Here is a 26,192-nt window from a genome sequence, read left to right on the forward strand (position 1 = left end):
AATAAAGGCAACCCACAATAGAGTCCAGGAGAGACAAATTTAGGGTAGTATCTTATATTGCAGAGGGGATAGCTGGCCTGTAAGATTACTTTCAATTCTAGGATTCTGTGATGATGTATAAAAAAATCAAAGTAGAGAATAACAGAGCACACGTTTAAGCAAGTCACTAAAAGATCTAAGTAAGAGTTAGCAAGGTTACGTATCAGTAACAATAACAATAGTGACAATGATCTCTTTAAAGCCCAACCTGTCATCCATGTCCCAAAATAAGGGAGCACGATCCAAGCTGATGAGAATTAAGGGCTGCCATGGTTCTGGTAAAAGCTTGACAGGATCCCTGAAATTGGACTCTGACTGAGCCCTGATTAGATTCATACATGCACACTGAACATCCCACAGCCCCATTCAGTCAGAGGGAGCTGCTCCTCTGAATCTTAGAGAGTTAAGTTACATAGGGAACAGGCTGATCCTGTTTGAGACAGTTCTGGTGCTTAGCATGAGAGTGAATTCTGGTGACACACAAAACAGTGTGCCTTCAGCCAGATCAGAAATGCCAATAACATTCTCCCTGCTGGAAGTGCTTTGTGGCAGAGGGTGAACTCTGAATTGGGCAAATGCACATGAATTGGACTGAAGATTTCAAAACTCTTTTCTTGTGCCAGAACAAAATCAGAAAGACAAAGACTTTATACTACTCCTTGTCAATTTATCCTCAACTCTGTTATGAAATAGTATATTAGTACAGGTCAGTATAAGAAATCACTTTTTTCTTTGCCTGCATAGATGAACTAGAAATAAATCAAGTTACTCAGATCTGAAGAGAAAAAGCTGAAGAATTTGAAAGCATTGAAAATATATATTTAACATAAATTCCAGAATTGCTTCCTGATCAATAGTGGATGGCAGAAATAATACTGAAGTCTCAAATGATTTTGAGAAAATGAAAACTTGTAAAATGAAATTTCAAGAAGTCCTGAGTTTGATGGCAGGAATACAACCATTAAACCAGCTATACCAAAACAATTTTAAAATCTGGAATGTGCTATAGTCTTATTTATGAAATTATAGTTAGAATTATAGGTTATATATACTATAACCATCTCCCTTGATATTTGACAGAGCATAAAAACATTTTAAGGCCTGTATGCAATAGTTTATGCCTAAGCTGTTGTCATGGTAAGAGAAAAACTGAACCTATCTAAGAATATTCCTAGGGATAGATATCATTTGTAATTAAGGCAGAAGTAACTTGAGAAAACTATTAAAGAGGAAGTTTAGCAGTATGTTTGTCAAAAAAGATGAAAAGAAAGAAATAAGGATCATTGAAGCATTTTTTAAGATAGGCACAAAAGAGAACAAAGTTAAGACCAGAAGGAAATGCAAACAGGGCAGCCTTGAAAATTCTATGCTGAACTACATTCTTAAAAGGAAAGCAAGTTCAATATAAGAGATTCGTAGTTTCATATGAAATCATCCTTTTCTGTTTTACTTTGTTAATAGAAATTATAATTTTATTTCATATTTTTAAGTTCAGAATTTTTAAAATGAAAACAAAAATGACTTCAGAAAGCCCAAGGAAAGTTATTAGACACTGGAGAATTACATCAATATTTAGCTAATAAGCACAAGCAGAAAAGTGAATATATCACTTCATGAAAGGCAAAGAAAAGGAAATGTAAAATGGAATTCAGACTCCAAAAGTAAATCAGAAATTCCATAAACTCTTTAATCAATAATTAAGAGAAAAACTAAAAAGATTAAGGTCTTGAAAACAACATGAAGAATGAAACTTATGACTCAGCATCAAAACTACTATAGAGTTTTGAAAAGCAAAGAAATTAGAGGAATGGGAAGATTGTCCCTTGCTTCTCTTTCCCCATCCCCAAAGGAGGAGAATGTGGAAAATTTCTAGTTGTTTATATGGATGAAAGAAGTCCTACCCAATAAAAACACTAGTTAGGTTAAAGGTAAAATAGCAAGCTTTTGTACTGTTTGCATGATTCATAATGATCAAATGCTTATACCAGGGAGATAATTGAAACTCTTCTTTACAAAACTAGAAAACAGTAGATCTGGATAATATCCATACTTCTTGACTCAAATAGTTCACACTGGTGTACAAATTACTTAGACAAACTCTTTATCAGCTTCCTCTGTGATGCAAGTCAGATCTCACCTCTTGTAGCAGAAGGCATTACATACCAATTACCCAAAGATAAGAATGTCAGCAGCTCCTCTAAATACGTCAATCATGTGATTATATATTTTATATACCAAGTATTCACAGTTTATGTTACTCAAAAATCTAAATGTTTACAAAAAAATTATATTGTCTTGAGAAGCAAAGCAAACATACAAAAAGATGTGCTGAAAATCCCAGAGCAATTCCTTACTGATTTGGTGTACTAAGACACCTGAAAGTGTCATAGTATATTATTGCAAGTCTTTATGTCAGTTCTGTACTTATAACTCTCTCATTCTGCAAATGTATAAAAAAGGTATCCCTGCGTAGAAAGTTTCCCATATGGAAAACTCTTCTCTGCAAAGTGTCTCAAAAATCTTTAGGTTTAGGGGTGGCTAGGTGGTGCAGTGGATAGAGCACCAGCCCTGGAGTCAGGAGAATCTGAATTCAAATCCAGCCTCAGTCACTTAATAATTACCTAGCTGTGTGGCCTTGGGCAAGCCACTTAACCCTATTGCCTTGCAAAAACCTAAAAAAACCTTTTGATTTCTGGGACACTTTGGATTGAAAATACGCAACTAAAATAAGGTCAAGAAAAATAGATATAAAATGTCATCCTACAGGGATATACTATGAGTCTGTCTAGTCTGAAATCTAGCTTTATTATTCTTGAATGTAATTTTGAAATAAAAAAGATGTATGAAAGCATCATTATTGTTGTTATCTATGCATAGTATCAAATTATATAGCTCCACTGAAAAAGTACATTAAACAACTACTTTTAACTCATAGAAATTTTCTTCAATGATATCAAACTGTCATTTGGGTTTGATAAGTGTAATTTTTTCTGTATGCAAAAAGACTAATATTAAACTTATATTTAAGACAAGGTTTTGAACTTGAATCCAGAAGTCATATTGATTCAATGGATGCATGTAATACCAACAAATACCTAGATCTTTTTTAGGAAAGACATCAAGGAGAAAGCAGATTGGAGATATGTGTGTGTCTAAACTGAAAAGACTGTTGCTGAGTCCTATAGACAACATCTAATTTAAATAAAACACAGCTTAAAACATATTGTCTAATAGCAGGTTGTATGCAGATAATTGAAATATAAAATAATTCTTGATAAAGATACATAAGGAAAAAAACAGACAAAATACTGCATTAACAAATGGAGAAATCCAGTAAGGCTGCATGAAAAACATCACATTTTCTCAATTCTATTTTTTTCATGAATTTATACATTATCTTTCCCAAAATATCATAAGGTTATGGAGGGCAGAGAAATATTTTTCATTATTACAATTTATAATCATTGTAAAATCTCTTGTTTGGATTGTCTTTAATTTCATAACTACAGTGGTAAAAATGTAACTGTGCCTAGAAGTAGAGGGAAGAGTAAATAAATTTTGAAAATTCTTTTGACTTGTAGTGTAGTTTGCTAAATGGACCTTGCACTTAATGTATTTTCAATATGTATAAAATTTAAAGCATTTATTTTGTTTCTTTTTTTTCCAGATGACAGAAGTCAAACTATACTTCCTTTAGTAAAATCATTTTGTGAAAAATCTTTCAAAACAGATGAAACGATTCTTCTTTCTTTATCTTTACATTTAGGGAAACTATGCCACGGATTATATGGTATGTTGAAATAATCACAAGAATTTTAACAGAATAAAGTTTTACTTTTTTATATCTTCTCCTAGACATTGCATTCAAAATTATAATTCTGTAATTTCCCTCTCTATTGCCCTATACCTCTCCTGACCTTATTAGTTGTCCCAAAATATTTTCTATCTAAACTCCATCAAATGAGAAAAGAAAGAATAAGAATAATGGCTTACTTTATGTAGCATTTTCTTATTTGAAACATTTTGCATTTATCAGTTTCATTTGATTCTCCCAACAACCCTATGAGATAGGAAAAATGGGTTTTTGTGTCCCTATTTTACAAGGTTATTTATGTCACTTTGCTGATCCTTATCTGTAAAACAGGACCACTAAAATGCACAACTTCTAAAGCAGGTACTGAGAACTCTAGTCCATTGGCCATATTATTCTGATGATGCCAAGGCAATGATAGGCGGGACTTGAAATTTAATAAATCTAGTAGCTTCTTGGGGGCAAATTAATTAAATTTTTTATCTCATATAGCCCATGAATAGTGTTATAAATATCTAAATGGCCTTTAGCAGAAAAAAAAGATTCCCCACCCTTGTTCTAAAGTATATATCAAGAGGGGCAGCTAGGTGGCACAGTGGATAGAGCATCAGCCCTGGAATCAGGAGGATCTGAGTTCAAATTCAGAGTCAGATGCTTAATGAGTACCTAGTACTGTTCCTTTGGGCAAGTCATTTAACCCCATTGCCTTGCACACAACACCCCCCTCCCAATAAAGTATGTATCAAACTGAAGACTTGCATCCAGATCTATGGACTTTAAGTACCATGCTTTTTTTCCGAACCCCATTGTTTCTCTTTTAGTATGAACATTATTAAAGATGGAAGAATTAGGAGAGACTACTTTTTAAAGTGATTTTATTGTTTAATGAATTTGACTTTGATACACTTCAATTTCTCCTTAAACAAAGCTTGATGATAGGCATTTATTTTTTAAGCTGAAAGAATATTTTGATATAGTATCAAAGCAATATTTAAGCTCTTAAGGTCAGGTACTGTCTTTCTTGTATCTGAATCCAGAACTGAGTATAATGCTCAACAAAATAAGTATTGAATATCTTTCTTTGTCTCTCCCCCCTCCTCCCTCCCTTCCAAGCCCCCCCATCATCTTTCTCCCTTCTTCCAAATTATAGGATTAGTACACTAATATTGGTGATTTATTACTTATCCTTAGTATTCTATCTGATATAGCAATTACAGATATATTTTCTATCATTAAGGGACTTAGAATTTTTAGGTTTCTTTAGTCACTATTTTTTAAGCATGGCATTTTTTCTGAGTTAACTTTTTACAACCACTACTTCAATTATTTTATTATAAGTTTATTTCTTTTGCCTTCTGATTTTTTCACTTTTTCTTACTTGTTTTTAATTTAAAAGTGAAACAGTATTCTTATTTTTGTTTCAGGAATTTTGACTCCAGATCAACACTTGAGATTCTTGGAGTTTTATAAGAAACTCTGCACACTGGGTTTACAACAGGAAAATGGACATAACGAAAATCAGGTTTCACCCCCAAATCAGGAACAGGAAAAGAGATATGCATCAGTGCGAAAGAATTGTGCTTACAACTTTCCAGTAAGTTATTCACTTTCCATCCAAAAGAAATAAACATTTTGATGACTTTTGCAAAAAAAAAAAAATCTGTGTGTGTGTTTGTGTGTGTGTGTGTGTGTGTGTGTGTGTGTGTGTGTGTGTGTACTATTAAAAACTCATTACTACTGTTTACATATTACCCTTTGCTTTCTCTGAGTATACAGGGGAATAAAGTCTCTATTGTTATTCCCTTAATGTGATTTCAAACAAGTGACGGCTGGGTAGATATTATTTCAAACTAAAAACCATTATAGTTAAATTTGCATTAAGTTTTGATGTGCCCCATCTCTTTTTATTGTTTTTATACAGGCCATGATTGTTTTTGTGGATCCTAAGAACTTTCATATGGAACTTTATTCCACATTTTTCTGCCTTTGTCATGATCCTGAAATTCCAGTCAGACACACTATTGCTACTTGCTTCTATGAAGTAAGTCTAAGAATTTCCTATAATTTTATCTTGATGCAGATTGTACACAGATTAATACCTGATTTTATTTGTTTTATTTTATTCTTTTTAGTGTACTTTTTGTTTTGTCTTTGTTTTGAGTCTTGATTTGTGACTTCATTGGCACAGGCTCCTTTGTAAGTTCTCTCTAGACATGGGGATAGGTATCTGACTGTTCAAGAGTTGCCAAAGACCCAGAATTAAAATGTCTTCCCTGCCTTCTAAACTGTGGTTTTCCTTACTTCCATGTCTGATCACCTGTCCCCTTTCCTAAGATCTGTCTTAGCCTAGGACATCTAGGCTATCATCTCTCATGTTCAGTTCCTAAGTACTGGACAAAGTGGCTCACTATTTTTTGTAGCCTTATTTTGAATGTACTCACACAGTATCTGTTAATATCAGTTTTTGTGGTGGTTGTTTTTTACCAGGCCTGTAATTCCATCATTGTGAGGAGTTCATGGTTAAGATCTTCCTCTTCCAGGGCAGATAAGTGCCTTCTCTGCAATAGTCAGTCTTAATGCAACCATTCACTAATTTCCTAGGGAAATAACCAAGATGTATCAGAAGGGTGACTTGAACCCAATTCTTCCACCTCTAAGGCCAGTCCTATCCACCTCCCCTGCAACTTCCTATTAATAAATTAGGGATAAGGACAGAAGCTATAATTTTCATTGGTAAAGGAAAATCCCAAATGAGGAAACTTCTTCTGAGACTGGTTGGAACTTAGTCTGCAATTCCTGTTCTTAGAGCACTGTGGCAAGGCTCACACAGAGAGTGTGTCAGAGACAGTATATGAACATAGGTCTTTCTGTCTCAAGGCTAGCCAGCCATCTACTATACAATTCTATATCAGTAGAAATATATGATTTCAATACATCACAAGCAATATTATATATCTATAAGTTACAAATTCTGGGCTAACCAAACAGAGCAAAATATAAAGATGTACACTATTAAATTTTTTAATAAAATAATTTTAAATGAACTGATTATATTCAGATGAATATGTATAATTTGCTGAAATAGTGTTATGAATGTTTTTAACTCATTTTAATTTCACTAAATTCATTAAAATATTGAATAGATATTTGTTTTAAATTTTCATCATTAGATATAAATTATATTACTTTAAGTAGCCATTAATGAAACTTTTTTTGAGTTTACAGTCTTTTGGTTTGTCTTGGGTTCTTTTTGTAAGATAAGACTATATAAAGCTTTAGCAGTTTATAAATTTTGTCCTGAATTGACTTACATGAAAACTCTTGTTATGGAAATACTAAAATTGTTATTTTTATTTGTGTTGGCCAAAACATTCTTATATTTTAAAATTATAAGGGGCAATAAAATATATATTTTAACCAAGCTAGACAATAAGGCATAACTTGAATTGGGCACTATAACTGCTTCCTCTGCATACAGGCTGGCTATCATCCATTTTGGAATGTGGACCTTTCTTTTTTAATCTCTTAGAATTCTTGAGTTTAAGAGTTAGCTTAGATAGCATCTCCCCTGTGAAGCTTTCTCACCTCCTTCCAATTGTTAGTGCTCTCCCTCCTCAAATTATCTTATATTATTATTTGTGTACGTGGAGAATCTTTTTCTCCCAAGGATAATGAAAGTTCCTAGGTTTTAGGGATTTCTGTTCTTGTCCTTGCATGCCCAGTACCTAGTGGCACCTTATATATAGGTGCTTAATAAAGTTCCTTTAATTAAATTCTTGAGGAGAGATACCATGTCTATGTCTTACATACTAATAGGTGATCAGAAATGAAAGAATGAATGAATAAGTCCTAAATTGAATAGAAATCAGTAAACTTATCTAATGTGACTTTTGAGACCTATCAAGGCTGTTCTGTTTACCATTAGAGTTGAGAACATGTTAAATCTAAACTGTCCTCTTCCACACTGGGATCAGAATCCTTTGTATGGAGCTTAGAGGTTACACTTGGAACACTGTAAGATCCTAAAGTGACTTTGAGACCCAAGTGTGAGATTCCCAGTGCCTATACAAAGCCCAACAATATCAAGAAATAGAGAAATTCCATGCAGACTAACTGTAAACAACATAACTTTTGGGGGAGTCTTCTGCCAAGCAAACCCAGATACTTTATGAATAAAGTCACTTGACTTTATCTGCATGTTCATACTCCCTCCATACATCCCTCCATTTCCTGCCATATATTGACAATATATGGTGACAGTATATTTTGATTCAGTGGGTGGATCAAAATGTTTTTCTCAGTACTTGAGATTATAAATTAAAATTTAAGAGGATCATGCTGCAGGATTATATCTGCAATATTAATCTCCCAATTTCTTTTATGAAAACTTAATTTTATGACCAAGAACATTCTTCTATGTTAATTGTTAAAATATCATTTAGAGTAGATAATCAAATATGATATGATTATTTTTATGTGATTAAAATCTTTGTATTTCCAGTAATCTAAAATTTGTCTTTATTGATAACAGGTGTCTAAACTTCTTAGTTCTGGAGTATATTTAATATATAAAGAACTAATAACACTATTACAGGATGAATCACTGGAGGTAATTTGTGTTTTTTGTTTTTGCTTCTTTTATGTTAATAAGTCAAAATTTTCTACTTTCTGAGTGGAATATAGATTCTTTCTAGCTACTAACCCAATAACCTCAAAAAAAGAAATTGAATAAGCCATCAGTGAACTCCCTAAGAAAAAAATCTCCAGGGCCAGATGGATTCACAAGTAAATTCTATAAAACATTTAGACATCAATGAATTCCTAAACCAGGAAAAGCCAAAACCAAGAAAAAATTATAGGCCAATTTCCCTAATAAATTTTGATGCAAGAAATTTAAATAAAGTATTAGCAAAGAGACTGTAGCATGTTATCACCAGGTAGGTGGTATACCTACCTGGTAGGATTTATACCAGGAATTCAAGTCTGGTTTAAGTCTAGAAAAACTATCAGTGTAATTGACCATATCAATAACAAAACTATCAGAGATTATGATTATCTCATCGATGCTGAAAAGCAGTGTCTAACTAAAACCATTAGTAAGCATTTAAGCAATGAGAGTAAGCTAGAAGCCTTCCCAGTAAAGATCAGGGATGAAACAAGGATTCCTGTTATCACTACTATCATTCATTATTGTACTAGATATGTTAACTCAAGCAATAAGAGAAGAAAAAGAAAATAAAAGAATTAAAATAGGCAATGAGGAAACAAAACTATCCCTCTTTACTAAAGATATGTTTTACTTAGAAATCTACTAAAGTACTTGAAACAATTAACAACTTTAGCAGAGTTGCAGAATATAAAAGAAATCCACATTAAATCTATACATTACCCACAAAGCCCAACAACATCAAGAGATAGACAAATCCCGTGCAAAATAACTGTAAACAACTTATATATTTGGGAGTCTTCTGCCAAGCAAACCCAGGTACTTTATGAATATAATTACAAAATACTTTTCACACAATAAAAGATCTAAAACTGGAAAATCAGTTGCTCATGGGTAGATTTATATAATAATAAAATAAAATGACATTTTTACCTAAATTAACTTACTTATTTAGTGCCATACCAAACTACCCAAAATTTATTTTATAGAGCTAGAAAAATAACAGAAATCATCTGTAAGAACAAAAGATCAAGAATATCAAGGACATTAATTTTAAAAATGCAAAGAAAGGTGACCTAACTGTACCAGGTCTAAAACTGATGATAAAGTAACAAAACTATTTGATATGGACTAAGAAATAGAGAATGAATGAGTGGAATAAGTTAGGTTCACAGGACACAGTATTAAATAACTATACTACTTTACCATTTAACCCAAAGACTCCAGGTTCTAGGATAAGAACTCAAAATTTGACAAAAACTCCTAGGAAAATAGGAAAATGGTATGACACAAACCAGGCATAGACCAACATCTCACACCCTATATACAAAGATAAGGTGAAAATGGGAATGTGATTTAGACATAAAGGGTGATACCATAAACCAAATAGGAGAAAAAGAAATAGTTTATCTGTCAGGTCAGTGAAAAGAGAAGAGTTTATGTTAAAACAAGAGAGAACATTATGAAATGCAAAATAGATAATTTTGAATATGTTAAATTGAAAATGTCCTGCTCAAACAAAAGTAATACAACCAAAATTTTTCAGCCAATTTTTCTGATAAAGGCTTCATTTCTAAAATAGAGAACTAAGTCAAATATATAAGAATACAAGTCATTACCCAATTGATAAAATGGTCAAAGGATAGAACAAGGCATTTTTCAGATGAAGAAATTAAAGCTGTCTATAGTTACATGAAAAAATGCTTTTGGTCACTATAAATTAGAGAAATGCAAATTAAAACAGCCCTGAGGTACTATTTCACACCTATCAGATTGACTGATATGACAGAAAAGGGAAATGATAACTGTTGAAGAGAATGTGGGAAAACTGGCCACTCATGCACTGTTGATGGAATTGTGAACTGATCCAACCATTCTGGAATTCAATTTGGTTCTTTGCCCAAAGGGCAATGGAACTTTGTATATTATACTCTTTGATGCAGCAATACCACTACTATGTCTTTATCCCAAAGAGATTACCAAAAAGGGGAAAAGACCCACATGTACAAAAAATATTCATAGTAGCTCTTTTTATAGAATTAGAAATTCAGGGCTTGCCTATTAATTGGGTAATGACTGAACAAATTGTGATTTATGAATATTATGGAATATCATTGATCTATAAGAAATAATGAGCAGGAAGATTTCAGAACTGATACTGAATGAAATGAACAAAACCAGGAGAACATTGTATTTAACAGCAACAATGTACAATGATCGGCTATGATAGACTCAATTCCTCTCAGCAATACAGTGATCAAAGATAATTTTTAAAAACCTGTGATGGAAAATGCCATCCACATCCAGAGAAAGAACTATGGAATCAGAATGCATATCATAGCATACTATTTTCACCTTTTTAAAATTGTTTTTTTCTTTTTTTTCCTTCTTGTAGTTTTTCCTCCTTTATTCTGATTCTTCTTTCACAGGATGACTAATATGAAAAATGTGTAACCTATATAATATTACTTGCTATCCTAGGGTGGGGGGAAAGAAGAATGGGAGAGAAAAAACTTTTCAGAAATGAATACTGAAAACTATATTAAATATAATTTTTTAGATTTAAATTTGCTTTCTTTTTTATTTAAATATAATTGAAAAATAAATTAAAATTTAAAAAGCTCCTAACCTAAATTTTGACAGTCTCAGAAGTTTTCATGATTTATGTATGAAAGGAAAAATGAGAAGCAGATGAAAACCCCTTTAGTGATTTCATTTTTAGGCTGTTTTTAATTAAACTTCATTTTTCTGAATGACTACTGTTTTACAAAGGTTTATGGCTTAATTTATCCTTACCTGACCCTGAGACTTTTACTCAAATGAAAGACTGGCAAATTTGAGGTGACTGTGAGCATGTTTGGCAGGTAGGAATACTGCAGTTCCAGATACCACAAGTACCAAACCCCACATTTCTAGTGTATAATCGAATCAGGAATAGGGCTTTAAATTTAAAAAAAAAAATAAATTCTTGCTAAGGACAGATATTAATGTAATTTGGCTTCACAATAGCCTCAAAGGGGGAGTCAAACTTTCCTTACCCTTTTCACTGTTCATTTAGCCAAAGCAAGTAAGTCAAGTGAGATCTCTGCAACCTCACAAAAAGATGGCAAAGTGAAAAACAGAATCTAAGAATTTTGTTCAGTAAAGGGCCGTGGTTCTGTGTAGCAATTAAAATTGTTGGCTATATTAGATAGGAACATATTAACATTATGAGAATATGTTATAATGCCAGTATGTCTTTTAAAAGGTATTAGATGCACTTGTAGATCATCTTCCAGAAACCTTAGAACTTTTGACTACTGGTGGTGAAAGCAGTGTTCAAGAAAATAAGGTAATTAATTGATATGTTTCTGAGTATTCTGATTTTCCACTTTATTGAATTGTTATTGCATGCTTGTTGAGTTGAATTCTTAGTTGTTATTCTTGAAATTTGCGTCCATATAATTCCAGATTTCCATCATTCTGAATAAGTTTTTAAGAACTAGAATAGTGAGACTGAGAACTTTATATTTGGAAGGTGATACTTGCTGAAGTGAGATCTCTCATAGTAATTAAAACTTATTGTCATTAAGTTTTGTTGTTACTGAGATGACCCTTCAAAGGAAAGTAGAGTGAATACTTTATTGTCATAAGTTGTAATTTACTCTATAATCTGACTCTCAACAAATGATTCTTTTTGGGGAACTAGGTTTCCTTCTAAGGTTGGAAATGAGGGGCAGCTAGGTGGTGCAGTAGTTAGAGCACTGGCCCCTGATGTGAGGAGGACCTGAGTTCAAATTCGGCTTCAGACACTTAATAATTGCCTAGCTATTGGGCAAGTCACTTAACCCCATTGCCTAAAATTAAGAAAAATAAAAAATAAAGTTGGAAGTGAGGAAAAATTCATGGCTTAGATTTTATTATTTGACAAAGTGCTGCACTGACTTTTTGGACACATCACTATAAATCTGTTCATTCCTTTTCTCTCAGTTATTGGCTGTACCTGACTTGATTCCAGCTCTGACCGCAGCAGAACAGAGAGCAGCAGGCTCCTTAAAATGGAGAACTCACGAAAAGATACTGCAAAAATATGCCTGCCTGCCACACATCATATCAAGTGATCAGATTTATTATCGTTTTTTACACAGAATGTTCACAATCATGATGACAAATGTGAGCCCTGCAGTCATTTTCTTTATCTTCTTTTTCACTCTTATTTTGAGACCTCCAAAGGTCTTTGGCACAATCAAAATAATGTACAGCTAATTTCTCTTTGAGCTTAGATTGAAATACCCTTCTCATGCCCCAAGGTGTTGTATTTTATTACCTAAATTCTGAATGCTTCATCACTGTCTTCTCCCCCCATTCTATTAGGCATTAATTTTTGCTGGAGGAGAGAATAAAAAGTCAAAACACAGTTTTAACCTACCATCCTGTTTTTGGCTGCCAGGAAAGAGCAAGGTTACTCTGGCCTCCAAATAAGCCTCCGTCTTCTCTTCTGTTGGAGTTATCAAAAAGTTAACTGATGATCTTAGTAACAAGGTCGTGCTTTGGGGGCTTCTCATCTCAGTCATGTTTCCTCCTTTGAGGTGTCTTCTTTTTGATCTCAGATTGTTTATAGACTTTCGTTTTTGGGTGGACATACACCAAACTAGCTACGAAATAAATAATGCTTGTGCTTAGTCCATCTCCTAAGGAGAACCTTTTTATTAGATTGAAAGGTGGATTAAGCCATCTAACTTTTTCATCTGATGATATATGTAGAACTAAAGTTGTTTTAAGTTTGTATATGTAGTTAATTTAACTTTTATTCCACAAGGTGAAATAAAAGAAACAAAAATTAAGGTTATTTTTATTCTAGTTTAAATTGTTTTAGTTAAACATAATAACATTTTCATTAAAACATATTTTCTAAATTTGCTATTCAAAATCTTGATAAATATCCTCCTCTTGCCCTCAACAAATTTAAAACAACATATGGAACAATATAAAAGAATGGAACTGACTTGTGCAAAGTGGGTGGAAGTATTTAGTGACAGGTGGTACAGCCTTTGTAAAGTAAAAATTAGGCCTATATTAGGTATATGTGATGGAAGACGGAAGTTTATAATGAACTATATTGTGTTATTTAACTTGGGGTCATGTATTTTTCAAGTAATAGAATAAGAATTTTAAATAGTTGCTTTGTGAAACTTTAACACATAATTTTACTATGCTATTTTATAGTTTATAAAGTTTCAATTCAATTCAATTCAATTGACTTTGTAAATGGAAAAGTTTTCCAAAGTGACTTGCATTGTTTAAAGTGCTTTGTCCATTAATGTTAACAAAACATAAATCTTCATTCTGTTTGGAAAGAATTGTATTTTTTTATTTTACTTGTGTTTTTTGAAAAACACTGAATCAGGAATCAATAGAGCTGGGTAATTATTTCAACTTTCTCACCTTAATAATCATGGAAAGTTTGCTTAATTGACAAGATTTTAGGTTCCTTTACCTGAAACTTTAATATTCCATAAATCTGTGAAATATTGCCTGTTCACTTTTGGCATAATTTCCTGGGTATGTTAATAGTCTCTGATTTACAGAGGACCTTATGGAGGGAGGCCAAGACAGTAAACACATTAGATTCATTTGAGGCTTGGGTCAACTGCTGAGAATAGGTGGCTGATAATTTGAAATTATGCACAACTAGTATTCTCTATGCACTGATCAAATTAAACTTGTATTTAACTTCTTTTTCTTGCTTCTTAAAGAATGTCTTACCTGTACAAAAGGCAGCTTCTCGAACTCTTTGCATTTTTCTACGGTATAATCGTAAACAAGAACAGAGACAAGAGATCATTCAGAAATTAATTGAACGTAAGTTGTCATTCTCATTTTTTGTCTAAAAATAAGATAATATATTTTATGCTATGTTAAGATACTATTTAAATGTAGAAATCAGTAAATTAATTATGTAGGAATCCTTATATTTGTGTGCATTTATTGTGTAATGTACTTGTTGAATATTATAAGTGTAGTTAAGTACTGAAGCTGACCAGTGTCCCCATAGCAGGAGATAAAGCAGAACATCTTATAGGTATGAAAGCTTGTTTTTGTTACTAAAAAAAGAATTGACTTCTCATTGTAAGATTCAAAACCCATAAAATTCTGGCAAACATCATTTGTTAATGGCTGCTGTTACCAAGACTCAGCCTCTTAAGCCAAAGAAAAACTTAACTTTTAGAATTGAAGTGTAAATAATTAAGTCTTTAATTATTTATCCTTTCTAGTTTCATCTAACAAAGTTGGGGGATGAGTTAGTGGTCAGATCTGAGCCTGATTTCAGTATGAGTGAGCAGTGTGAGCAACACTTAACTTACTGAATGACCCTGTGAGCAAGTCACTTAACTTCTGTTTGCCTTTATTTTCTCAACTATAGAATGGGGATAATAACAGCATCTTGCCTCAAAGGGTTATTATGAGAATCAAATGATAAGAGATTTGTAGTACCCTTATTACTACAGGGCTTTGCACATAGTGCTCATTATATAATTTTTTTTTCTTTCCTCATCTAAATTAAGACTTCTCCATTAGAATTTGGTATCCTACAAACTCTATTTGCTAAGATAAACTTGGTTTTTGGTCTATACCTGTAATGATACTGGTTAAGTGAATTCTTGGTGAGGAAACTCTATACCCATGCAGGTTAGCAACTGATCTGCAAATTATATTCTTAAGGAGTTTCCTAGATTAAGTGATTTGCCTAAAATCCCTCAACTAATATGTCACAGGAAAATCTTGAATCCATGTCTTCCTGACTTGGAAGCCAGCTCTTTATCCCTCACAATTTGTCTTTTCACATGTCTTATGAAAATTAAATATACTTAAGAAACACAGACTATTTTAATTTTCTAAGGGCTATTAACATGTCAGAATCTGAAAGAACAAAGGACAAACATCATCAAATGATAGGTACTATTATTTTGTTAATATTTTTATTTTACTTTAATAACAAAATTTTGTAATTGCCAGAAAATTATAATTTGTAGGCAATATTGAGTTATATTGTAAATAAATAAAATAACTTAGCTATTTAATCCCTGGTTTATAGGTCCTAAATAAACTTTTTAATAAATCAAATAAAATAATGCTTGTGTTTTTGAAATAATAGTACCTACCATTTGATGATGATGTTTGTCCTTTGTTCTTGAAGAAGATCATGACATTAGGCAAGTGATGCCATGACAAGTACATGAGTTGGATTTGAGTGAGGAGATGCTGTGCTAAGTCACCAGCCTCACTCTCCTCTGGAGCCATCTGGGTCCAGTGGCATCAGGCTGACTGGAAATAGTCCTGGATGAGAGGCATTCAGGGTTATATGGCTTGCCCAAGGTCACACAGATAATAAGTATCAAATTTTGAGGCTGGATTTGAACTCCCATCCTCCTGATTCCAAGACCAGTGCTCTATCCCTGTGCCACTTGGCTGCTCCTTTAAGGTTTATAAAACATTTAAAAATATTAATTGATTTTTATTCTCATATTAACCATTTGGAGGTAGATTCTATTTTTATCCTCATTTTTATAAATGAAAATACTGAGACAAATGGGTTAAATGACTTGCCCCAGGGCTAGTAAGTATATGAAGACTTCATCTCTTCCTGACTCTAGATCCAGCATTCTGTTCACTAAACCACCATGGTTATAATTAAAACTATTTCTAGGGGCAGCTAGGTGGTGTAGTGGATAAAGCACCGGCCTTGGAGTCAGGAGTACCTGGGTTCAAATCTGGTCTCAGACACTTAATAATTACCTAGCTGTGTGGCCTTGGGCAAGCCACTTAACCCTATTTGCCTTGCAAAAAAAAAAAAAAAACCTAAAAAAAAACTTTCTAAATTTGTTTACATTCTTTTCCTTTTTGTCCTTTGTGGTTCCTTTTGGGATATATGATAGAAAATTGAATTCATCCCAATTTTCTTTTTTTTTTTTTCAGAATTGGGCCAAGGAAAAAGCTACTGGTATAGACTTCGGTTTTTGGACACCTGTGAATTTATTATTGAGCTGTTTTCCAAATCATTTTTCTGTAAATATTTCTTTCTACCTGCTCTTGAGTTGACACATGACCCAGTAGCAAATGTGAGGTATGGCACCATCCAGTGGAACATTGTATGACAAATCAATTTCCTAGGCACTTCTTAAGTGCAACTCTTGTGTTCTAAAGTCATTATTGGTCTTAACTGATAAGTGTCATTAGGATTTGGAAATATATTCCTCTGACACTGCCCCAAATTTGCTGGCCAATAGGAGAAAGATAGCAATTTATCAAAACTGAATGCATAGCTTTTTCTTGCTCCCTTGGTTCAACTAAGTGGCTGCAGAAAAGATTGAAGTTTGATATAGTCACAACCCTATCTGTCTTGTTGTAGTCTCTACTGAAACTGTAAAGAAGAAAAACAACTGCTTCAAATATGTGTTGTTGACATATGTCCAATTTTTCTCCCTTGTTTGTAGTACAAAAAGGTGAAGGGGCCTTCTTTAAAATTTAATTTCTTATCTTTTCTCATATTCAGTTACATTGCCACATATGATAAATATTTACTGATTTTATTTGATAAAAGTATTAAGGTTTAAATGGAACATGCCTGAAAATAGTAAGATAGAAAAGTAAAGTACATATAAACATATTTTTAAAATCAGTGTATTGTTTGTTTTTCTTATTTTGAAAACAAATTAATTTGAGACTTGCCCAGTATCACACAGCTAAGAATTCAGATTTGAACTCAGGTCCTCCAGATTTTAGAGTCAGTGCTCTATCTACTGTGCCACCTGGCTACTCTAGTATATCATTTCTTTATATTTATTAGTAGAGAGCAGTGACTGAAGGGAATTTCATACACATACATTCTATTAGTTATTTACTTTCCTCATATAATAAAAAGCTTGTTCTGTTAAATATGCTCTAGGCTGTGTGCCCAGGGTTCCCCGCATTTAGATCCTGAAGAGTGATAGTAGAGAGATTTGCACCAACTGTCCCTCCTGAGTCCTTCCTGAAGAGGAAAGGGGCTTTCATATGCTGGCAGCACTGTCTTTTTGTGAATTTCGCATCTCTTTTAAGTATGGTTAACATAAACTTCAAACAATTCTAAAAACAGTATGACATTTTTGTACCTTTGTCAGAAAAAAAGTTGGCAGTCTGACTGCTTGGTGTGAAAATGTGTCAGAGGGAATTATGGAGGAAATTAGAGAAATAAAAAACCTCATTTTATTTAAGATCTCTATGAGAATTCTTATACACACCAGTTTATGGTATTTTTTTCATTAGAATCAGGAATGACTTCACCAGAGCTTAAGTGCTATTCTTCTTTGCTATAGAATGAAACTCTGCTACCTTTTGCCCAAAGTGAAATCTACTCTCAAGATTCCTGCGGACAAACATTTACTTCAGCAGTTAGAACTGTGTGTAAGAAAACTTCTCTGTCAAGAAAAAGATAAAGATGTTCTGGCTATTGTAAAACGAGTAAGTATAATCCTCAAAAACTTTATGACTCATGGGAGCCTGACAGGACCTGAGAGTTGCCCAGAGAATAGAGAGGTTTTGTAACTTCCCTGGGGTCACACAACCAGGGTATGTTGAAAGAGGGATTTTAACCTGGGTTTTCTGACCTTGAGGCCTGCTCCTTATCTCCAAGACACCAAACCTCTCAGGAAGGTAAAATAATGGTGATCATTACTTCACTATTCTGGCTTTGGGTAGAAAACTCATCAAAATTCTTCATTTTAGGAATAGGAATTGGAAAACTTCCTAGAAGAGCTTATGTATTTCTTTTTGGATGTGATTGAAGGAAATTAAAATTTCTTTATATAAACTGACTTCGTGGGTGGATATAGCTGACTAAAACTTCAGAATAAAACATTGTTTAATTCAAGTGAACAAAAGCATTTGTTCATGAATTGGTATATATTTTATGGAACATTGAAGCTGGAAGGGTCCTTAAAGATCTAGGCCCTCCCTGTCATTTTACAAATAAAGTAGTTGTAACCAAAAGTGGTTAAGTAACTTGCCAGAGTATACCACTTAGTGACAGAATCAGGCAACTAGATCCAGATCTCCTTACTTCCAATTCAGTGCCCATTCTACTGTGCCACATGACTTGCTATTTTTATATGTATTGCTCCTAAAGAATACTCTTAATGGCAAAAGGAGATAAGTTAGAGTATAACCTAGTATAAGCTTCAAATAAATTATGCATCACTTGAAAATTTATAATAATTTTTACATAATCATAGCAAACCCATTGTGAATTTGATTTAGAATATAAAGAGATATAGTTGGTTTCTTAGATTCATTTGCATGTTATATTTTTTAAGCTGATTGAGTGACATTGTCATTGGATTTTGAGTAGAAGAAACTTCTTCCTCATTGCAGTTAATAAAGGCAATTGCCTTATAAACAGGGTTGACAATCTTTAAGATATTTGGTAATAGAATCCTCCTAACTGCAGAAATGGAGTTAAGTGACTTGCCCAAGGCCACACAGCTAGGTAATAAGTGTCTGAGGCTGCATTTGAACTCAGGTCCTCCTAACTCCAGGGCCAGTATTCTATTCACTGGCCCAACTAACTGCCCCACCCCCGCAGGAATCATTTTTTATAAGGATTGCCAGTAAACTGCAAATGTTCATACCAGTCTCTCAAAATTTGGCCTTTTAGATATCAGTTGACTTAACCACACTTGATTTATTTTTTGATTTATATAATTTTAATTCATTGAAATTTAAATTCATTATAAATATGAAACTGTCAAGCAACTCTTTGTGTACTTAAGAGAAACTTAAAAAAAAATTTACCCTCATCAAAATATCTAATATCAGTTTAATATGAATGTTCATGATGGCAAATGACTATGAAATTATCTAAGAGTACATATATAAATGCAGGACTTAGTTCTTGCAGTGAAAATATCTCGAAGAGCTTGTATAAGCCAAAAATAAAAAAACCTAAACAGATTTAACAAAGATTTAGTAAACTTTGGAGGATGACTATATAATGGGATGTCAAAGGTTTGTTTAGTGATATCCCTAAGCTTAAGAACAATGTCGTGGAGGCATGCCTTAAAACTCACCATTACATAAAACTTTTGCATGTCCAAAATCTGAAAAACTCCCTTTTTACCACAGTCTCTTATCCCATTATCCTCTTACTGTCCTTTATTCCTTTCACATTGGTCCCTTTACTCTTCCTCTTTTCTTCCAGGATATGAACCTCATCCTGGTCTATCTTTCTTCACTATTCAATCATGACACCAATATCAGCTATTTCTGTATTACCTTCTCTTTTATCTCTGTATTGTACCTTTCCCAATCTTCCCAGTTGACTTTCTGCTACTGACCTTCAACTTAGGATTTCCTGCCACCCTTCACTTTCCTACTTGTAAGTGGCCAGACACTGCTAGAAGTCTAACAAAAATGTGGGAATGAGTGAATCAAAGAAATGATCTCTTGAGTGCTCCTAAGTGCAAAACCCTGAGAATACAAGTAAGACAATCCTTCTCTCTAGGAACTCTCTGCTAATGGGGAAAGCCCATATGAAAGTTTTCAGCTGCAAGTCAATTGGAAAGTTCCCATAAGTCCTTATTGTGCTGCAGCAAAGCAGATGATAATGCTTCTAATATATTTTCGCTGATAAAAATAATAGCATTTTCTGATGTTAAACCATCTGAAAGTGCCAAGGACTTGGGAAGAAATCACTTTCTTAGCTTTTCAGCCTCAATTGATCCCTTAAGCTGTACAGCAAAATGCTTTATTTTTCCCTTTTGGATCTTACTCTCTGCAACCCTTGACACCATCAGTCAACTTCTTGATATTCTTTTCTTATCAAGGCCTTTGTTACATTGCTCTCTCTTGGTTCTCCTTCTACTAGTTTGAATACTCCTGAGATTCCTCTGCTGTTTTTTTCATCTAGGCCTCTTCTACTAAACCTGTATATCCCACAGATCTCTCCCCTGAGGCCCCCTTTCCCCTCTGTATTATTTCACTTGAGGATCTTTTCAGTTCCCATTGATTCTTTTATCATCTCTCTACTGGAAATTCTCAAATCACTTATCCAACCTTGACCTCTCCGCTGACTTCCATCTTGCATATCCAGCTGCCTATAACTAGATGTCCCATAAACATTTTAACACAACACATAAAACTCAATTCATCATCTTCTTCCCTTCCCCCTTTTCCTAACTTCCCTGTTACTTTTGAGGGCACTACTATGCTATCCTCTCTGGTACTGTATCATCCTGTTCTCCTCATTCTCTCACACACTTCCCCCTGACCTCCCCAACTTAGATATTATGTTACCAAAGCCTATCAGTTTTACCTTTATAACTAAAACACCTGTTTCTTCAGGAATCCCTTCACAATCCTCCTTAATCTGAGTGCCTTCCCTCTAGTGTTCATTCAGTTATCTTGTTTGTTCAAGGTTGTTTTCTTGTTCCCGGCATAAGACTAAGAGCTCCTCGAGAGCAAGAACTCTCTTTTACCTTTCTTTGTATCCCAGTGCTTAGCCTAGTGTCTGGCACATATTAATAATGTTTATAATATGTTTATATATTGTTTAATAAATGTTTATAGATTTATTTCATTATTTCCAATTTCCCCTTTTATCTTTGTTAGGTAGGAGCCAGACCTGATTCAGACTGGTCTGGTGCTTCAGACTTGGAACTGAAATGAAGTAAGATACAAATGAGACATGCAAAAGGAGGTCTACTTTTTCTTTTTCTTTTTTTTTCTTTTTCTTTTTTTAGTTTTTTGCAAGGCAAATGGGGTTAAGTGGCTTGCCCAAGGCCACACAGCTAGGTAATTATTAAGTATCCTGAGACCGGATTTGACCCAGGTACTCCTGACTCCGGGCCCCGTGCTTTATCCACTGCTCCACCTAGCCACCTGGTCTACTTTTTCCATAACAAAAAGCATTAAGGAAGAACATAGTATTGATTCCCATGGGCACAGCTTTTTTCTTCCATTCTGAAGTACAAGGAGCTCCTGACTCTTTTCATGCTAGGTTGTGTACTTAGGCCCCCCAGGAAGAGTAGTTAGTGGGCCAGTAAAGCCTCAAGGTTAGTTTTAATAGATTTTAAAGGAAAAGTAGCCTAGTCTCTGTGTGAAGTAGTAGGGTTTTAGGATATTATTCCTACTATATTCCTCAAGCCAAGGACCAAGTCTTCCCTTCTTCCTTACACTCTCACTTACTAAAAAGCTTTGAAGTCATCCTACATGAACTCTCTCAGTTCTCCTCATAAAAGTCTACGTTCACTGCATCACCTTCTTCACTAACCCCCATTCTTCAACTTCTTATGTTTCTGTTTCTGCCACTCTGCAGAATACCTCTCTCCTTATTGCTTAGTTCAATGTGATTCATTCTCTCCTTATGTTCCTTCTTAAAGTCCTCTGGCATTTAAAGCTCTTTATATACTGTCTCCTTGCCTTTCCTCTCTTCACCTCCCTCCTGCTCTCTGCAAGCTTGTTCCTCTGGCCTCCATGTAGTTCCTTAATCTCAGTACTCTTATCTCTTGTCTCCATTCCTTTGTGCTCTGTGTCCCCCATGGCTGGAATCCTTGGCATCCTTGCCTCCACTTTTTGGTGTCTTTGACTTACTTCAAAACTAAGTTCAGGGGGGCAGCTAAGTGGCACAGTGGATAGAGCACTGGCCCCGGAGTCAGGAGTACCTGAGTTCAAATCCGGCCTCAGGATACTTAATAATTACCTAGCTGTGTGTCCTTGGGCAAGCCACTTAACCCCCATTGCCTTGCAAAAAGTTAAAAAAAAACTCAGTTCAGATCCCACCTTCTTCAGGAGGCCATTCCTAGTCCCTGTAACTCCTAGTCTATTTTCCATCACCTCTATACATCTTTAATTTGTCCAGTTCTATACATGTTGTTTCCCCTTTATAGTATAAGTTCATAGAAGATAAGGTTCTAGTTTTTGTCTTTGTACAATGCTTAACACAGTCCTGATACACAAAAAAGCACTTAATAAATGCTTTTCAACTGACTGTCAGAGGCAGAATTCCACACTAGATAAATGATTAGTCTTTCATAATGTGGTATTATCTTTTGTTTTGGTCAAGTATATTCTAACAGACTAGGAAGAAATCCACCTCTATCTTAGCATCCTTATTAGCTTGTCATATGCTTATAATGTGAGAGCAGAAAAAAAGATATTTAGATAAAAGAATACAGTACAGCTTGACTTATGTAGCTATAGACATAAAATAAAAGCTTAATCAATTTGCTTTATAAAAATTCAGACTGTTTTGGTCTTGAGAATTAATAGCAATCAGGTAAGCTGAATTAAATTTAAGTTTAAAGAATGAAATGTAAAGCAAATACACTTATAAGAGCAAAATAAATGTAAAGGATCAGCACAAAGTACTATGGAAAATATGATGAAGTGTGTTGTTTGAGACAGCTAGGGACAGTGGATAAGAATGCTGAACCTGGTTGCAGGAAGACCAGAGTTCAAGTCCTACTTCAGGTATTTGTTATCTATGTAACTTGGACAAGTCATTTAACTCATCCTAGCCTCAGTTTCCTTATCTGTAAAATGAGGATAAGAGCACCAATCTCACAGAATTGTTGTATCAAATGAGATAACACATGCAAAGTGTTTTGCAAACCTTAAAAGCAACATATAAATACTAGCTACATCATCATCATTATCATCATCATCATCTTTATAATATTTACAGCATAATTACATTGTGTTGTTCTCCTATGGTTAACAGTTTGTTAAAGAGTATATAGTAATAACATATACTGTGCTAATTTCATTGAATTTTCCAGTTTAGAATTAGAGGGAACTACTAAAAGGTCCTCTGCTATAATTACATTAGGGTTTTTTCCTTCAAATTTTTTTCCCTTATATTTTAAAGAAATAGTTGCTTGATTTAATTGAGTTACTGTTTTGTAATAAGAAATAATTACCAAAATTCTAACTCTTTTATAGACTGTGTTGGAGTTGGACAGAATGGAAATGTCTATGGATGCTGTAAGTAGATGATTTGCTTTGAAGAGAATATTTAAATTTTTTTGTAAATTCATTATTAATGTTTCAGAATTTCATTTTAAACTTTAAACAGTTTCAGAAAAGGTTTTATGAAAAAGATTTATTGGATCAGGAGAAAGAAAGAGAAGAGCTCCTTCTTTTGGAAATGGTAAGTTTAGTTTTGTTTTTATCCGGTTCTTTAATTGTGGATAACCTTGGGAGCAGCTTTCCCAAGAGATGACAACTATACATTTAGGACTAAATTTAAAGAGAATCTTATCAGTGCTCCTTTATTATTATTTTTATTTTTTCCAATTATATGTTATGAAAGTTTTTCAATATTCATCTACTTTGATATTTATATTACATGTTTTCTACCACCCTCCCTTCCCAACCAACCTCCCCTCAGCGGTGAACAGTCTAGTTGTGTTCAACATGTTTACATATTAATCATTTTATGTGTGAGAAATTAGGATCAAGGGAAAAGAAAGAAAACTATGAAATAGGTAGGAAAAACATAAAAGAAGTTTTTTTTAAAACAATGAACTTATAGGGGTGGCTAGGTGGTACAGTGGATAGAGCACGGGCCCTGGAATCAGGAGTACCTGAGTTCGAATCCGGCCTCAGATGCTTAATAATTGCCTAGCTGTGTGTCCTTGGGCAAGCCACTTAACCCCGTTGCCTAAAATAAAAAATAAAAAAATGAACTTCTATATTTTTCTTAAAAGATTAAAGAGAAAATCTAATGCTTTTTATAATAGCCTTTCATTAATTGGAAGCATACTTATGGTCCTCTGATTCTTTAAATTGAATTGAGGGGAAAGAGGTTAAAAACCATAGGGAATTCTATTGTAAGAGAATTTTGTTGGTGTTTGGTGTTTTCTGTGATATTGGGGAGATTTCTAGACCAAAGTCATATCCACCCCTCTTGTTTTAATAGCTTCTCTATCTTGATTTAACTATCCATAACCACAGTAGTTTCCCTTAAGGATGTGACCTCCTCACCTGAAGGGATCCATTTCATGCCCTGCTATTGCCTTAAACTGATCATATCATCATCTATGGTCAGAAGCCTTCAATGATGGTCCATTTCCTCCCAAATAAAATGTTTTTTTAGCCTGTTAACAAAGACATCCATAGTTTCACCCCAACTGCTCTTTCTAGTCTGTCTCATGCTACTTTTCTTCATGGGTCCTGTGTACTAGCTGCCTCTTTGTCTACACTTATGCCATTACCTTCCTTCTCCTAAAATCTGTTGGTTGAAATCATATCGTCCTCCAAGCCTCAGCTCTCTCTACTAGCCTTCCTTGATAATACCCAGATAAAAGCAGTCTCTCCTTCCTCTGAATTCTTATATCATTTTGTACATTTTTATTTTTTATTTTACATAATAGTCCAGAAATAAACTATGGTTTTTCTTCAAAGATAATTTGTCTAAATCCTGTAAGCATAGCCTATAATCATTATTTTCAGTTTTTACCCATTTTTTTTCCCTTTAAAAGAGATCTGGGGGCAGCTAGGTGGCACAGAGGCCTTGAAGTTAGGAGTACCTGAGTTCAAATCCAGCCTCAGACACGTAATAATTACCTAGCTGTGTGACCCTGGACAAGTCACTTAACCCCATTACCTTGCAAAAAAAAAAGCCAAACAAAAGAGATTTAATGTTTAAGGATGTGATTTTTATTTAGCTAGCCAAATTATTAGCTAGCCAGTTATTTGTGTTATTTGTGTATTTTCTTTTTTTTTGTCAATATATCATTTATTATATTTTTTCCAAGTACATGCAGTGATGGTTTTCAGCATTCATCTTTTGTTAGCTTTTGAGTTCCACATTTTCTGCCTCCTTTCCTTCCCTCTCCATTCCCATGACAGTGAGCAATAAGAGGTTGGACATGTAAAATCATGGTTACCATATTTCTGTATCAGTCTTGTTGTGAAAGAAGAATTAGACATAAAGGGGAAAAAATAATGAGAAAGAAAGAAAAAACAAAAGAGTTTTTAAAAAGTGAATAGTATGCTTTGATCTGCATTCAGACTCCATAATTTTTATCTCTCTGTAGATGGCATTTTCCGTCATAAGTGTTTTAAGATTGGCCTTGATCAGCTGAGAGGAGCTGAGTTTGTCATGATTGATTGTCACACAGTGTTGTTGTTAAGCTATACAAATGTCATTTTCTTCTCACTCAGATGTTCTTTATGCATAGCTTCTGGGTCTTAAACATCTTTGTCCTATCCTCAGTACCTAACCTGGGACCTCTCATATAAGACTGAGAGAGGCCGGAGACCTGTGATTTCATTGGCTTAGGGAACTCCTAGGATCAATACAGGTTGGCACTTTTCTCTTCAACTTAAGTCTTAGGGAGTTGTAAGATGACTTGTCTTGCCAAGTATCACACAGTCAGTACATGTCAGGAAGACAAGTTAAGGAGGGAGTGTCCAGAAGAAGGCAGTCAGTAGGATAAGGGTTCGTGCAGTATGAGGATTATTTGAAAGAACTGGGAATGTTAGCCTGGAGAAGATACCTTAAAAAATGAATGAGAGGGAGAGACTTCTTGGGGGCGGAGCCAAGATGGCGACATGAAGGGATCCAGTCTTAGGAGCTCTCTGATAAAAACTCATAAACTAAGGAATCTAAACTTTCGAGAGACAGAACCCACAAAGGGACCCAGTGAGGCAGTTCTC

General features: G+C 34.1%; 1 protein-coding gene across 4 annotated transcripts in view; it reads left to right on the forward strand.

Annotated features, from left to right (window-relative positions):
• The window catches only part of PPP4R4 (protein phosphatase 4 regulatory subunit 4), a 124,550-nt gene that overhangs the window by 65,959 nt on the left and 32,399 nt on the right, over positions 1-26,192 (forward strand). For all 4 annotated transcript variants that reach the window (XM_074235479.1, XM_074235481.1, XM_074235478.1 and 1 more), the window contains exons 9-19: positions 3,707-3,829; positions 5,275-5,444; positions 5,772-5,891; positions 8,382-8,459; positions 11,764-11,847; positions 12,486-12,668; positions 14,252-14,357; positions 16,473-16,620; positions 17,852-17,996; positions 23,472-23,513; positions 23,605-23,679. In XM_074235479.1, the coding sequence (XP_074091580.1) occupies positions 3,707-3,829; positions 5,275-5,444; positions 5,772-5,891; positions 8,382-8,459; positions 11,764-11,847; positions 12,486-12,668; positions 14,252-14,357; positions 16,473-16,620; positions 17,852-17,996; positions 23,472-23,513; positions 23,605-23,679 (1,274 nt within the window). The remainder of the gene's footprint in view (positions 1-3,706; positions 3,830-5,274; positions 5,445-5,771; positions 5,892-8,381; positions 8,460-11,763; positions 11,848-12,485; positions 12,669-14,251; positions 14,358-16,472; positions 16,621-17,851; positions 17,997-23,471; positions 23,514-23,604; positions 23,680-26,192) is intronic.

This window comes from Macrotis lagotis, chromosome 4 (assembly GCF_037893015.1).
Source record: "Macrotis lagotis isolate mMagLag1 chromosome 4, bilby.v1.9.chrom.fasta, whole genome shotgun sequence".
Lineage (NCBI taxonomy): Eukaryota > Metazoa > Chordata > Mammalia > Peramelemorphia > Peramelidae > Macrotis > Macrotis lagotis.